General features: G+C 47.6%; 1 protein-coding gene across 1 annotated transcript; it reads right to left on the bottom strand.

Annotated features, from left to right (window-relative positions):
- Positions 1–8,263: 8,263 nt before the first annotated feature.
- RXFP3 (relaxin family peptide receptor 3) lies at positions 8,264–13,654 on the bottom strand. Its single transcript, XM_066569471.1, has one exon. The coding sequence runs from the start codon at positions 13,479–13,481 to the stop codon at positions 12,144–12,146; it is 1,338 nt and encodes a 445-aa protein (XP_066425568.1). The 5' UTR covers positions 13,482–13,654; the 3' UTR covers positions 8,264–12,143.
- Between the last annotated feature and the right edge of the window lie 1,800 nt (positions 13,655–15,454).

Genomic DNA, 15,454 nt, shown 5'->3' with positions numbered 1-15,454 from the left:
TTGGTCTCTACAGAATATTATAGAGAAATTCAGTTCTGCAAAGCACTATCAGGAATTACTGTACAGTAAATACATAGGCCCAATTATTTGTATTTCATTGCATATGAAGCTTCTTTCTTATTTTTATAATACTGCTAGAGTTTTGAAAACCTGTTTGTGAAAGCAATATACTGTATTTATGCTGTGCTTCCTCTGTCCTGAAAACTGTCACATCCATCCACTATGTTATATGTTAAGCCACCTGAAGCCATCTGCTAATGCAATATTGTTAATGAACATTGAGAGACTATGGGCAAGTATGGTGTTTATGGTTGTTTTTATTCTTAATGTTGCACATGTATCATCAACACTGTTCAGAGAAATGCAGTGTTGAGCTTATCAGCTCTTAGAAGCTCTGCAAGACAAGAACTGACAACACCAAAAATAAATGGCTACATTTCAGCATCAAGTGCCTCTGCAGAGATGCATCAGCTTCATCCTTCTTCTATGTTTTCAAGAGTAGAGTGAGTCACATATTCTCAGGAAAACCAATTTTATCCTAGGTAAATTCTTATTAATTTTAACAAGCCTGTGGGAGCCTCAGATACCTTTTCTTGATGCTGATTGTCTCCACTGAGGGCCCAAAAGGGGCTCAGTGCGTGGCAAACCTCACCACAGCATCTGCATCCTTCCTGCCTTTTGAAGAAGCCACATTTCATGTTTTCTTTTGTTTTGTGGCTCTTCATTTCACACCCATGAAAGAGAAAGACTGGGAAGACAGAGCCCCTGGACTGTGTTTGAAACAGTTTGCAGGTGCAGAGACAGCTGGAGCACAAGGGCCTCAACAGGCACAAACAGGAGGAAGCCAGAAAATGAAGGATTGTTGTCTTCCCAATTATCTTTATGCCATCATTAAGTCACTAACTTCCATTACCTCCATATCTCCTGGGAGGATGAATTTTCAAGGGAAGAGCGAGGCATCTATGGAGCCATAAAAACAGATAAAGGAGGAAGTGATCTGGTTTCACTGGACTGCACCACATAAACTTGTGCACCAGGAGCTGAGGTCATAAAGCTCTTATTCCACTGTGAGGCTGCAAAAGAAATTTTGCAATGTTTACCTATGTCATTGTCAATATTTTCTTTGAGGTTTAACACCATTAGAACATTAACATTTAAATAGTCAATGTTATCCCTGCTCTGTTACACAAAGAGGATGCTGGCATTGATTCAAGCCCACAAAGGGACCACAGATCTGTGGCAATGAAAGAAGGGTTCTGAACATGCAGAGAGAAGTGAGAAGTGCTTTTATTTACAGATCATGTATATCAGTGCTTTTATTTACAGATTTATTCAGAAAAAATTGTTTCAGGAACTAATATTATCATTTCTTGTGACCTCGTGATCTTTCCCTTTAAAACCCACTGTCGGCTACAGATGACAGAAACATTAAAGTCATCTTTTCTCTGGAAATCTCCATAAAAACATCCTGTATTGTTCCCAGGACTTTGAGACAGTATCTTTATGAGTCTTTGTTAGAAATGGCAAACTGACAAAAAAGTATATACAATTTGGAAAACAATGTATAAACAAAAACAAAAAAAAATTCTGATGCTCATTCTGAAGTTGAAAATGTATCTCAAGTGTTATTGAAAACAATATAAAATCTTACTAACTCATAAAAGGGGATAAAATAAGTATTTCTTTTAGCAATAGAAATGTTACTAATGTACATCACTAATATAATATATTACTAATACGTGAAAGGGGATAAAATATTTATTTCAGCAAAAGAAATGCTAAAATGTTAAAAATGTTGAAGGTTTTGAAGGATTGTACTGTAATGCTATTAATTTGAGAAGTTCCACCTCTTCTGTGCTTTTACACCAGTTCTGGACTTGAGCCATTATCAATATGATTATTTACTGTACTTAACATCAACTTTATAGCAGACATGTGAGTATAAAGTTACAAGTACCCTATGCCTGATCTTTCTCATCTGGTTTTATTTCCATATACATAAAATCAAATAAATAAAGATCCTCTCTGTATCATATTTATGTAAATGATACACTTAGACAAACCACACAGAATCACAGGATGGGTCAGGTAGGAAGGGACCACCGTGAGTCATCTGGTCCAGCCTCCCTGCTCCAGCAGGGCCATCCCAGAGCACCCGGCACAGGATTGTGTCCAGACGGCTCTTGAATATCTCCAGTGAGGGAGGCTCTACACCCCCTCAGTCACCTCTTTTCGGGGCTGAACAAGCCCAGCTCCCTCAGCCTTTCCTCATGAAAGGGATGCTCCAGTCCCTCAATTATCCTTGCATCCCTCCTCTAAACCCTCTCAAAGATGAGCTGTCCTGTGATAACCAACCCTCCTCCCTCCCACTCTCACAGAAACAGTCATGGCTGAACAGAGCAAGGCAGGAGACAAGTCTGTCACCTTATCTTCATGGCACTTTCCTTTTTCTTTCTCTTACCAACATCTGCCACTCACTCCCCTTTAACAAGCAGGCATGTGACGCAAGCAAATCCTTAAAGGAACTTCTGGACTCTTCTTTAGAGGACTTGAAGTCTTAGTAATGTCACAAGTATTCTGATTTTTTTCCTCAGTGTTCATTCTGTGTTTCATAATGTTCTCATTAAGTTTCTTTGACTTGCTTGCAAACAAGCAACTCAGGTGGCTTGTGGAAGATAAACCTTTTTTTTCCAGAAAGGCTACACAAGTCAGCATGAATCATAAATGTCTTTGCCTTGGGAGAACTCACAGCTTTCACATTGGTGCCTATGAATCACTACCAGTCCCTGAAGCATGTCAAAAAATGGTGCAAGTGAATGTGGCAATGGTGACATTTGATATTTTTGAACTGTAGAAGGATTGTGTGGAAGTATCTGCTGTAAAATGTCTGTAAATGTTTTTGGCATGACAAAGCTATAAAAAATGAGCTATAAAACAAAATTTTCCCCTCTAAGTTTCCAGCATTCCTTTCCATTCTCTAGCTGCTCCATCTTGTTAATTTAAGAGGCAAATGCTCAGGGTCATTTGTTCAAGACTGCACTGTGAAAAATAATTTGTAATTTTTATGGGCCCTCACGTGATGCATCCACAAATGCTGAGGGAGCTGGCAGACATCATAGCCAGGGGGCTTATGATCATCTTTGAAAGGTCATGGAGATCAGGAGAGGTGCCTGAGGGCTGGAAGAAAGCAAATGTCACCCAATCTTCAAAACAGGCAAGAAAGAAAAAGCACACAGGGAACTGGAACCAGTCAGTCTCACCTCAATCCTTGGAAGGGGCAGAGGCCCCCTCAGGGTATTCACTGATGACACAAAGCTGAGGAGTGGCCAACACCCCAGAGGCTCTGCAGCCCTTCAGAGGGACCTGGACAGCCTGGAGAGATGGGCAGAGAGGAATTGTCTGAAGTTCAACAAAGGCAAGTGCAGTGTCCTGCACCTGGGGAGGAACAACCCCTGGCACTGGTACGGGCTGGGCCCAACCTGCTGGAAAGCAGAAGGACAAGGACCTGGGGCTCCTGGTGGACAACAAGCTGTCCATGAGCCAGCAGTGCCCTTGTGGCCAGGAGGGCCAAAGGTGTCCTGGGATGCACTGGGAAGAGCGTTGGCAGCAGGCCAAGGGAGGAGATCCTGCCCCTGTGCTCAGCCCAGGTGAGGCCGCGTCTGGAGAGCTGTGCCCCGTTCCGGGCTCCTCAGTAAAAAAACCATGGAGCTCCTGGAGTGGGTCCAGCAGAGAGCTACAAAGGTGATCAAGGGACTGGAGCATCTCTCTTATGAGGAAAGGCTGAGAGGGTTGGGCATGTTCAGCCTCTAAAGAGATGACTGAGGGGACCTCATAATGTCTGTCAGTGTCCGCAGGGAGGGGTCAGAGCAGGGACCAGGCCCTGCTCAGTGGTGCTGAGCAACAGGACAAGGGACAATGAGCAGGAACTGAGGCATGGAAAGTTCCACCTGAACATGAAGAATTTCTTTGATAACAATGGAACATTGGAACAGATCTCCCAAAGAGCCTGTGGCATCTCCCTCACTGGAGTTATTTAAGAACCTTCTGGATACAATCCTGTGCCTTGTGTCCTAGGATAACCTGCTTGAGCAGGAAGACTGGAACAGATGAACACTGTGGTCCCTTCCGACCTGACCATTCCATGATTCTGTTCCTTCTACAATGCTCAGTTTCACACATTGCTCCTACAGATATGCAAGATGTGTTAAGCAGCTGCATTTTTTTAAAATTGTAAATTAACTCTTTACCTCACAGGTATTTTACCTGTGTGTTAAGGATAGTGACTTCAGGCAGAGCCATCAAACTGGAGGCTGTTCCCGTGGGCAAGCACTTGCAGCAGTAGGAAAACAAAAGTCAGTGTTTTCCAACCTGGATTGCACAGTAGACTGAGATGAGCAAGCCTTCTGCTTCCAGGGGGAGAGCTGCCTGGTGTGAGGTTCCGGAGCACGGGGAGTTTTTGGCGAGGCTCATTCCCGAGGCCCATTCCTGAAGCCGACTCCTGAGGCTCATTCCCAGGCCCACTCCCGAGACTCATTCCTGAGGCTCATTCCCAGGCCCACTCCCGAGACTCATTCCCGAGGCTCATTCCCAGGCCCATTCCCAGGCTCATTCCCGGGGCTCCGGAGGGAGCCGGGCGCTCGGCTGCCCTCTGCTGTTCAGCGCCAGCACCGCGCCCTCGGAGCCGCCCCCCCCAGCCCTGCCCAGCCTTGCCCAGCCCTGTCCCCTCCGCTGTCCCCTCCCCTGCCCTCCGCTGTCCCCTCCGCTGCCCTCCGCTGTCCCCTCCGCTGTCCCCTCCCCTGCCCTCCGCTGGCCCCTCCCCTGCCCTCCGCTGTCCCCTCCGCTGTCCCCTCCGCTGTCCCCTCCCCTGCCCTCCGCTGTCCCCTCCCCTGCCCTCCGCTCTGCACTCCGCGGGTTCCTCACCTTGGGGAGCTGCTGCTGTCCAGTTCTCTCTTCCTTTTCGTGCTTAGACACCCAAGGAAAGCTGCTCGCTGCCAGCTGTAGCCCGCTTGCCTGATGCATTGCAGGCACTGCCCTGTGGACATGTGGTGGTGGGAGCCCCCCATGGACACGTTTAGCATCAAGCTCATGGCAAGATCTGGCCTTGGAAGCCTTCAGTGCTGAAGCCAAGAGTCAATTCTGCAGTGCAGCCGTTTCCTGCTTGTTTGGCACAGGAGTTTTTGTGGCATTGGCTCACGGCAGCTGAAGTGCATCAGGAGGTGGGGGGACAGGGGGGCAGCACAGAGGGAGGCAGCGCCAGAGTCTTGGACACCTCTGATTTCAAGGCTCCTCTGCTCTTTAGATGCTGAGAAGGAAATGTGACAAATGTGGAGTCTAAGGAGTGACAAGAAGGAAGGGAAACGTTTCTGACAGAGATGGCATTTGCTGAAGCCTGGGAGCTTTACACTGGGGATCTGCATGGCTGGCAGACCACTGTATAAGTGCATATGTATCTCAGATTATTTGGGGTTTCTCCAACATTCAGATCTGATTTTTTGAAAAAATAAATTATGTTAGCTTGCAATGCAACTTGCAAGTTATTCAGTTTCCACAGAGGCCCACGTGTTTCTTTAATAACTGCTGCAGTTCCAACAAAACACCAAATCTCAACAAGTAGGCCTTTAAGAAATATATCCCAAATATTGTTAGATTGTTAGATTACCATAACACTGCAAAACATGGCAATAAAACAGCTTTTGGAACTATGATTCTCTCTGTGAAAAAGATGGCACCTTATCAAAGGGTGATATTCTTTTCTGGACAGGGATTTTGCATTTTGGAATATTTTCCTTGGAATTAGTTTATATCAAGTGTGCTCAAAATTCAATATTTCAGTTTACATCTCTGAAAATGAGACCTGAAATTTAAACCAGATTCTTCTTTTCCCTGTTATGATCCACTCTACAAACTGAGCAGTTATTTACTTCTCCTAAGAGAAGGATCTCTTTTACCTTCAGGACCTCATGGTTTGCTCTCTATACCTCTATATCCATCACTGGATTGGCCTATGAACAAGGGACTAGATTTCAGCAGGAAGTGACTTTTGATGGGCCAAGAGGAAGACTATATTTACTCTAAGCCACCTCCACCATTTCAGCAGAAATTAAAAGTAATTAAAACATTTTTAAAACTCATTGAATAGGTGATTTGAAATACATAGTAATAGATTATTTGAGGGCATAAAATTTGTAGAGGTTTTTCAGAATAAACATCAAGCAAGACAGACACTAATGCTAATTCCACTGTATTGGAACAAAGACACATCCAGAGCAATCCATTTGCTATCAGAATATCACATAAAAGCACAGAATAGTTGGGGTGGCCTCTGGAGATGACCCAATACAAGCCCCCTGCTCAGCACAGGGTTGCTAAAGAAGTACAATAAGCATTAAGTCAGATTCTGAGCATCTCCAAAGTTGGAAACTCTCCAGGCAACCTGTTCCAGTGCTTGACCACACCATTTGAAAGGTTTTTTGGTTTTTTTTTTGTTCTTACATTTCAATGATGGAATTTTAGTTTGTGCCTATTGCCTCTTGTCCATTCCCTGGACAATACTGAGAAGAGTCTGATTTCATCTTCTTTAATCCCCACCCACATCAGATATTTACACACGCTGATAAAGCCTTCTGAGGTCCAGGCTGAACACCTCCCGCTCTGTCAGCCTCCCCTCACATGGCAAATGCTGCAAGCCCTCCATCATACTGCAGCCTCCCTGGTAAATACTCCAGAACTGGGTAACCTGCCCAGGACTGGGCACAGCATCCCAGATGTGTCTCACCAGGCTGAGCAGAGGGCAGGAGCCCCTCCCTGGCCTGCAGGCAGTGTCCTGCCCAGTGCAGCCCAGGATGCTGCTGGGCCCATTGCTGGCTCATATCCACCTTGTCCCCAGCTCCTTCTCAGCTTTCCAGTGAACTGGGCTCCAGCCTGTGCTGGTACAGAGAGTGCAGGACTTTGTTATCCCCTTGGTGCAGATGCCTGAGGTTCCTGTCACACCATTTCTCAGCCCATTAAGGACCCTTTGAATGGTGGCACAACCCCCTGGTGTGGGAGTCACCCACCTGATGTCAGCGTGCTGATCAGTCTTCTTCACAAATACAGACACAAGTAATTTTCCACAAGATTCCAGTTTCATCCAGTGTGAGGTTCAGCTGAGCAAAAGTGGGAGGGTTCATTGAACAATGATTTTAGAAGGCAGTGTTGAACAGGGAATTTGGCCATTGTACAACTGACCATACTCATTCAGCTGATCTGAAGGAAAAACACAAGTCCTTGGAGAAACAGTACCTTGTTATCCCAAGAAATGGACAAGTAAGGGAGAGAGCTGGTATCTGAGTAAGATACTTTATTTTGTGATTTTTCACACTGAAGAGTAATCAGTCCTTTCCAATCAGGAAGTCAAGGTTTCCAAAAAAATGTTAACTAAAGAAACTGCTTCAGTCTGCAGCTGATCTTTTGGCCCGATTTTCTCAGCCATCTTGTGAATCTATATTTTACTGTTAAGATTTTGGGAAGGACTCTGAGTCTATGCACAGACATAGACAGAGAAACCTGCTAATGAGTATTATCAGCTACACTTTAGCAGGGGAATGAGTTAACTGGCTACTCATGGCACTGACTGCTACTGGGATTTTACCTAGAAGATATTCTTTTAACCGCTCTCATAATGATAAAAAGATATTTTCAGTAACCCTCTTTAAATGGAAAATTAGGAATTATCTTTTGAGGAAAAAACCCTCACTAAAAAAAGAAGTTCCAAGCTCTCAATCTAATGTCCTTGAATTGCACCACACTCATATCTGCTCCTGCTCCAGCTCAGGGATACAAATTAGATCAGAGCTTCTGAGCACACGCTCAATTGAATAATCAATTTTAGAGCAGACAGTCGTGAATGGGAATGAAGGGGACTGGATTTTTTTTTACTGTTAAAGTGAGTGCCAGAATAACTCACTGAGAAAGTGAAACAGCATTTCCACCGAAGAGGTATTTCAAAGGGAAACCTGGAAATGCAATTGGAGGTTGTTATTACATTAAGACCTTGGTTAGTTGTTTAAGGGGCTGAGATACTTAAACGTCCCTAAAGAATCAAAGTCTTTGCCTAATGAAAATATCCGGCCTTTAAAGGTTCCCTCAGTTTGTCACTAGATGTCAGCCTGCACCTTCAGGTCCCTACCCTTCTATAACCAAGTGCACCTCTCTACCAGCACCCCACCGGGACTCTGTAACAGAAGGAGACCAAGCAGGAAAATCTTGTCAAGAATTCTGTAAGTATTGTTTTGTATCCTTCAGCAATGTTTATTTTAGTACATGAAAAGATGATTGTTACAAACAAAGACACGAACATTTGTAGGAAACAGTTTTTGAAAGGTGTTGTAGTCATTACTTATGAAACCCCGGGATATTCAGTAGGATTTGTTGTTGTTGAGCTGGAATGATCCTCTGCTGAGGCCACACACCCTATGCAAACAGAGCAACTGCACCTTCTGCCAAGACCTAGGCTGGTGCCCCTGCCCATGCAGCACACAGACAGATTTTGTGCTGTTAGCTGGGACTCACAGCTGAGGTGAAGCAGGATTTCTCTCTGCTCCTGTGTTGCTAGAGCAGTGCTCTCTGTGTGCTGGACATGCACTGACCTGCACAGCCTGGGCTCCTGGTCTGCCCTAAATCAGCATTTGGCCAAGTGTGGATGCATTGTGCCTCTTTGAAACAGCAGATCCATGACTTACACTGGGTGATCAGTGGCTTGTGAGAGAGCTGCCCACTAATTTCATTGTCCAGTCCCTATACACTCACAAGGTATTTTCATGTTTGGGTGATTTGCCAAATGGGAGGGTTTTATGTCTCTAGTGATCAGACACCTGGGGTTTCCTCTGACAATGGTACATTGGCACTCTGGGCTAACTATGTGCTGTTCTGATCACCTGTGTATTTACTATTTTCCTGGCACAAAATTATGTCTACACTGACACTCACAAAAGCACATGGGTTTTGCCATGCTGAGCACCACAGAGGCTGTCTTTCAGGCAGTTTTCTATCTACTGAAATTCATAGTTACACTTCAGATGCTTGGAAAGCTGTTTATTTAATGCACAAGAACAGTTAAACATCAGATAGGGAAAAATTTTCCAGCAAGTTAAGCAAGAAATTACTCTATTCAAAAGCAAACAGTAAGAACAGCATCTGGCTGTGAGATTCCTCCCATGTCCTTAATTTAGATACTTTCTCCTGGCCTACAGAAACATGATTATCTCTCTCTCTGAACTCTGGAATTAAGAGCTCATGGTATCCTTTTCTCATACAACTGTGCAACTTTCTTCACCTGCAACACAGAAATTAGGGCTTTCTCCCACATCAGAAATGCAGTTTTTTGCAAATCCTTTAGCAGATTAAGCTGCTTTACCAGCAGATCTAGAAAGACCTCAGGTTCCGGATAGCATACTAGAACTTTAATTGAAATAGGACGTGGGAGGAAGTTTACCACTGTCCTTGGGAAAGGGAGACCTAGAACCCAGATCTGGATCCAATTTCTATTCTGTATTTGCTGAAAAAAATCTCTCCACAATTCCTCTTTGGAGATTACACCCTAACCACTGTGCTGCCAAGCCGAGTTCGAGGGCTTTTGTTGCCATTAAGATCCAGCAACACTGAGCAATTCAGGCAACAGGGAACTGTTTCAGGCCAGAGAATATGAGCACATTCACAAAGTGGCCCAGAGATTGAGCCACTCCCCTGGGACGTGGAAAAGGGAACTGAATCTCTCAGGCTGTGGGGGATAGCTGTCACCACTAATTTAGCATTTCACAAGGGAGGGGGAACGAGCATAATCTGCACATACATTGAAGCTGGAACAGAAGCAGCACATCCAGGCACAGATTCTAAAGGATGGGGGAAATGAGTTGAGTTCACAGCCGCTTCTGACTAACTGCGTGGCCTGGCACAGGGTCTTCTGTGTTGGGATGCGGAGTTGCCTCCCTCACAGGATACACACTGTGGCCAGTCCCAAGAGAAATATCCCCATTAAGCACAGAAATAAGTGCTACAGAATTAAGCAGATTTAGGCATGCTCAGGAACAGGTTTCTAGGCACAAAAATTTTACTAGAAAAAACTTAAGTACCTACAGACTTCACCGGTCAACCAAGTCAGGATTTAGGTGGTTAGAGAGGCAGTTATACAGTACTTAGATGCTCAAGTTCTTCTGCGGATATGTCTGATTTCTTCGGAGTCTTTGCATCTGTGTAAGTGTGCCCATCAGCCACCAGCTCACTTCTGCTGCTCTTCTTCAGACAACTTGTAAATCAGTATCTTCCCCATTAGCAAATGCCCAAGGCTGGAGAAGTCTTTTCTGCCTTGGAAAAAAAGATAACTTCTCCTTGCAGGTAGCAGAACCAGCTGCTTTCAGACCAAACAAATTTTACAACAGGAGTTACCAACACGTTCAGTACACCTAACAGAGTCCGAAAAGTGTAATTGCCACTATGGTGTAGCAGCTTTCTCTGGACAGAAACAGCAAATGTTCTCCATGTCAGTACTTAGAGGTGACAAACAACCCTCTGCATAAATGCCTTTATAGCAGAATCAGGCAGATGTTGGAGTTAGACTGCAAGGAAAGGGTTTGGAAATAGAAAACAGTTTTGAAAATTGTATTTATATAATTATCTTATATGCAGTACTAGGGATTAATGAACTTGTGTTCTGAAATCAAAACCAGAAATGTTGCACCTTCCTATCATTTAAAACAAATGCTTTGAACTTTTGGTTTCAAATTTTTTTCCTCATAATAAAAAAATATTTTAAGTAGATATATAGCCTCATCATAAAAATTTTCACAGCTTAAAATTACACTTTTTTCATCCCCCTAAAAGTTTGATTCAGATAAGCCTCAAATTATTTCTCAGGCATTTCTGTGGAATAGAGAGGCTGGTAAAGGCCAATCCTTGACATTCTCTAGGCTACATAAGCACTGCAGGCCCTAGGGCTGCTCAGACTAGAGGACCTGAACTGAACTTCACTTGAAAAACTGGCAAGAGTCAGTGCAAACCCTCAGCAGAACTAAAGCCTTTGTGCTTGGTTTTAAGTGAACCCAGAAGTATCCCAGAGCAAGTGATTTGAAGTGGCTAGGGGTGTTTCTTTTTCCCTTTTAAAAAATATTTTATTTACAGTTTTGCTGATTTCCTGAAGTGAAATATGAACAGTCTGAAGTGCAGCAAAAATTAAGCCTGCAACCTCAGTGCCCTGGGAGAGATGCTGTCTTGCATCTCCATGGTCTGGTGCTCAGAGGTTTCCTTTCCCCTCAGTGGCCTGGAGAGAGGTAGGGAACAGTATTAGGGGGCTCACACCCTCCCTCCAAACCCAGGCAAAGGAACACCCCATGAAGCTGCAAATTCCATCCTTGGGTTTCTCCTTGTCTGTCTGGGTTGCTTTATGCCCTGACAGCAGCTGGGGGGATGGGGGGTAGCTAGAAAAGCAGATCCTGCACTGATCTGGAGGGGAGCACAGTGTTCCTTGTCCCTGCTCTTTCCCAAGTCCCTAAAAGAGGGGAAAGGCGCCAAGCCTGAACAAGCAGGAGCTTTGTACCTATTTGTGCTGGCTGTTCCCCTCAGGGTAGGTTTGAAATAGAAGAGAGGCTGTCTGATCCCCAGCCCTCAGTGGAGCCCAGGAAGCAGTGATGTTTACAGGGTCCTGCAGCAGGGAGAAAGCAGCTCAGCTCCCTCTCCCTGCCACAAAAAACCACACAAGGTGGGAGAGCTGCTTGCAGCTCCAGCTTGAGGGGATGTGGTTAAGGCCTTCCAGCCTCAGTCCACCCCAGCCAGCCCCTCACCTCCCTGTGCTGCTTTATACATCCTGCATCCTCCCTGGCTGGGGTCCCATCACCCTCATTAGTCCTTGTTCCCCAGCATAGGCAGAAGCACTAAAAAGCATCTCATAGAGACATCCCACCACTACCTCCTCCTAGTCCTGTTCTCCAGCTCAGGATGCATCTTCCAAACAATGTCCATCAAGTGTCTCCAAGGGCAGACAAAACCGCAAAAGAGCATCTCTCACACAGAAGTCCTCCTTTACTCATCCCTCCTCCCCTTTTCCTGACCAGGTATTCAATATCCCCAGGCCACATCTGGCACTGTGCCAGCCCCCAGAGCCCCCTGCCCTCTCAGCAGTGCTGCTCCATGGAGCCGGCAGGCAGCAGGTCGTAGCGGCTGCTGTACATCACCACCCCAGGCGGGTAATAGGCCACCTCTGCCTGCACGGCTGCAGCACGGGGAGCAGCAGGGACAGGCTGGACAGGCATCATAGCATGCAGGGCCTGCTCCTCCTTCTCAGGCTTGCTGGTGTCAGTGAAAGGGCGCATGGTGGTGAGGGAAGGGGAGGTGATCCTCCAGAGGAGGTTCTTCAGGGCCTTGCGGAACTCCCTGCGCATGAGGCAGTAGAGGATGGGATTGAGGCAGCTGTTGGAGTGTGCCAGGCACACGCTGATGGGGAAGAGGTACACTTGGGAGAGAAAGTACTCATTGCTGAAGTGCACCACGTTGAGTTTGATGAGTATCCCCCAGGTTGTAAGTGCTTGGTTAGGCAGCCAGCACAAGAAGAAGGACAGCACCACGATGGACACTGACCTAGTCACTTTGGAGCGGCGCTTGATGCTGGGGCCGCTGCAGGTGCTGCCCACGTGCTTGTCACTGATGAAGCGCACCAGGAGCAAGTAGCAGAGGCTAATGACGACCAGTGGTACCAGGAAGCCTAGCAGCACCTTCTGGATGTGGTACAGACCCAGCCACAATTGGGCATTGTTGCCTCGGCCCTCTGGGAACTTGACAAGACAGAGAACATCATCAAAGACAGTGGCAGTGGTGGAAAAAATGGCATGGGGCAGGGAAGCCAGGACAGCAGACAGCCAGATGAGTGCACAAAGCCACTTGGCAGAGCAGCAGCCACCCAACGGGTCTCTTCGACGCTGATTCTTCAAGGCTGAAGCCACAGAGCGGTATCGAGCCACACTCATGGCAGTGAGAAAGAACACACTGGCATACATGTTCATTGCTGTCACGTAGGAGACGATCTTACACATTGCCTTGCCAAAGAGCCAGTTGAAGTCCAGTGCATTCTCCACTGCCCAGAATGGCAAGGTCAGCACAAACTGGAAGTCAGTCACTGCCAGGCTGGTGACAAAGAGATTGATGGAGGATTTCCTCCAGCCTTGCTTGCTTTTCATCAGGTAGAGCACTAGCAGGTTGCCCACCAGTCCCAGGGCACACACCACGGAGTACACCAGTGAAATGACAATCCTCACCACGTCAGAACTGTCCCCCTGCATCCCGTCGGCTCGCTCCAGGTTGATGGTCTTCAAGAACTGCAGGAAGGACACGTTGCTGCCGTTGTCCATCTGAGGGCTCTCCAGGAAAGCCAGCGGCGTGTCCCAGGACTCCCTGTCTGCTCCTTCCTTTATGCCAGAGGCTGGCGAGCAGGCACCGCGCTCGCAGGGCTCGCCCATCCCATACTAGGGTGGGAGACGGGTCCGCGGGAGCTTTTTCCCCAGAGGCTGACCAGCGGCGGCGGGCGGGCTGCTGGGGCGGCGGCAGGGTCCAGGCACGGCACGGCGCGGTGCCGGCGGTGCGGTGCCGGCTGTGCAGTGGCACGGCTGGCGAGGTGGCACGGCTGGCGAGGTGGCACGGCTGGCACGGTGACAGGGCTGGCGCGGTGGCACGGCTGGCGCCGCTGGGCTCCGCGCCGCGCTTTTATCCGCGCCGGCGGGGCGGGGCATGCGCGGTGGGCGCGGAGCTCTCCCCGGTGCTGAGCGCGGCCCCCGCGCCCCCGCTGCCCCCGCGGCTGCTCACGCGGATCGCCCCGTCCTGTTCTGTTCCGTTTCATCCCGTCCCTTTCCTTCTCGTCCCGCCCCGTCCCGACCTGTTCCGTCCCTTCCCGTCCCGTCCCGCACACTTGACCGGGAACGGCGCGTGTGAATCAACCGGGCGCTCCTTCGGGCTTAGCGCGGCAATTGCCCGGCCAGAGGCGATGCCCTCCCTCCCCCGCCGGTGTCATGCTCCCTTCCCCTATATGATCCCCCATCTCCTGATGTGATCCCCGCTTCCCCTATGTGATCTCTCCCCGACGTGATCCTCCCAATCCCGATACGGTTCCCGTCCCCGATGTACTCCCCTCCGATCAGCGCTCCCAGAACCCTTCCCCTCCTGCGTGGGGACAAGTTTTGGGGATGTCGCACCTTCGCCGAGCCGCAGGATGACCCGGAAACCACCCGCGCCTTCGCGCTTGAGAAACCTCGGCACCGAGCCGGACCGCGCCTCCCCTGAACGACCGCACTCCGGACAGGGACCCACGAACGCCCCTCCTGCTTTTGGGACTTGGGGAGACGGCGTCTCTCCCTCATTTTAAAGGGAAGGGCGCGGACAAGGGAGCTGTAAATGCCGGCTGTCTATGGCTGCAGCGCTCGGGGGAAGGCGAGAGCAGCAGCCGCCGCTCCCCGAGGCAGAGCGATCCCGCCCGCAGGGGGCCCCTCTGTCTTGCGCGGGGCTCGAAAATCGCTTCCCCACCAAGTCTGCCGCAGAAACAGACAGCAAGCGATGGGAATAGGAACAGAGGCTTTCCTTCTTCTGTTCCGCTTCTAAATAAATCAAGATAACGGCGCATTTTTAAAACCAAATAGATTCTGAATGTACCTAAGTGAAGCACTGTGAATCAGCCATCCGGGGGAGATTTACGGAACATTTAACAAGTATATTATTTTTGCATTGATTTATCTCACTGAACTTCCTGCAAAGACATAGTCGTGTGTCCTGTTTGTTATCAGCAGTCCACTCGTCACTTTGATTTGTATCTGCAGGGACCCTGTAAAAGTATCAGCCAGATGATGGTATAGGAGTGTTAAAGGGGAACAAGAGTAATTAAAAGTTTTAGACACCATTCATATTACTTAGAGTGAGGGTGCAATTTACTGGAATTAGCAATGCAAGACTCTGGGAAGGTTTAGTCTGCAGATTACTTGGTATAATAAATAGCTTGGTACCAGAATGACCAAAAAAAAAAAAAAAGAAAGAAAAAGAGAAAGAATTGACTGACCACATCAGGCCTCAAAAAATGGACCCCTGACATGGTTTCCTGGTTTAACGGTTTAAACAATGGTTTCCTGTCATGGTTTAACCCCAGCCAGCAGTCAAGCCCCTTGCAGCCACTCATTCACTCCCCCACCAGCAAAACTGGGCAGAGAATTGGCAGGGTAAAAGCTGGAAAACTCGAGGGTTGGGATGAAGACAGTTTAATAGAAAAAGTAGAAGCCACACATGCAAACAAAACAAGGAGTTAATTCATCACTTCCCATGGGCAGGCAGGAGTTCAGCCATCTCCAGGAGAGCAGTGCCCGCCACATCTTGATGTCACTTGGGAAGACAAATGTCATCATGCCCAGCATGCCTCCTTCCCTCTTCTTCCCTCCCCTTTATATCCTGAAGG

The sequence above is a fragment of the Molothrus aeneus genome, chromosome Z, assembly GCF_037042795.1.
Source record: "Molothrus aeneus isolate 106 chromosome Z, BPBGC_Maene_1.0, whole genome shotgun sequence".
Lineage (NCBI taxonomy): Eukaryota > Metazoa > Chordata > Aves > Passeriformes > Icteridae > Molothrus > Molothrus aeneus.
This window is presented reverse-complemented; position numbering and strand designations above follow the sequence as displayed.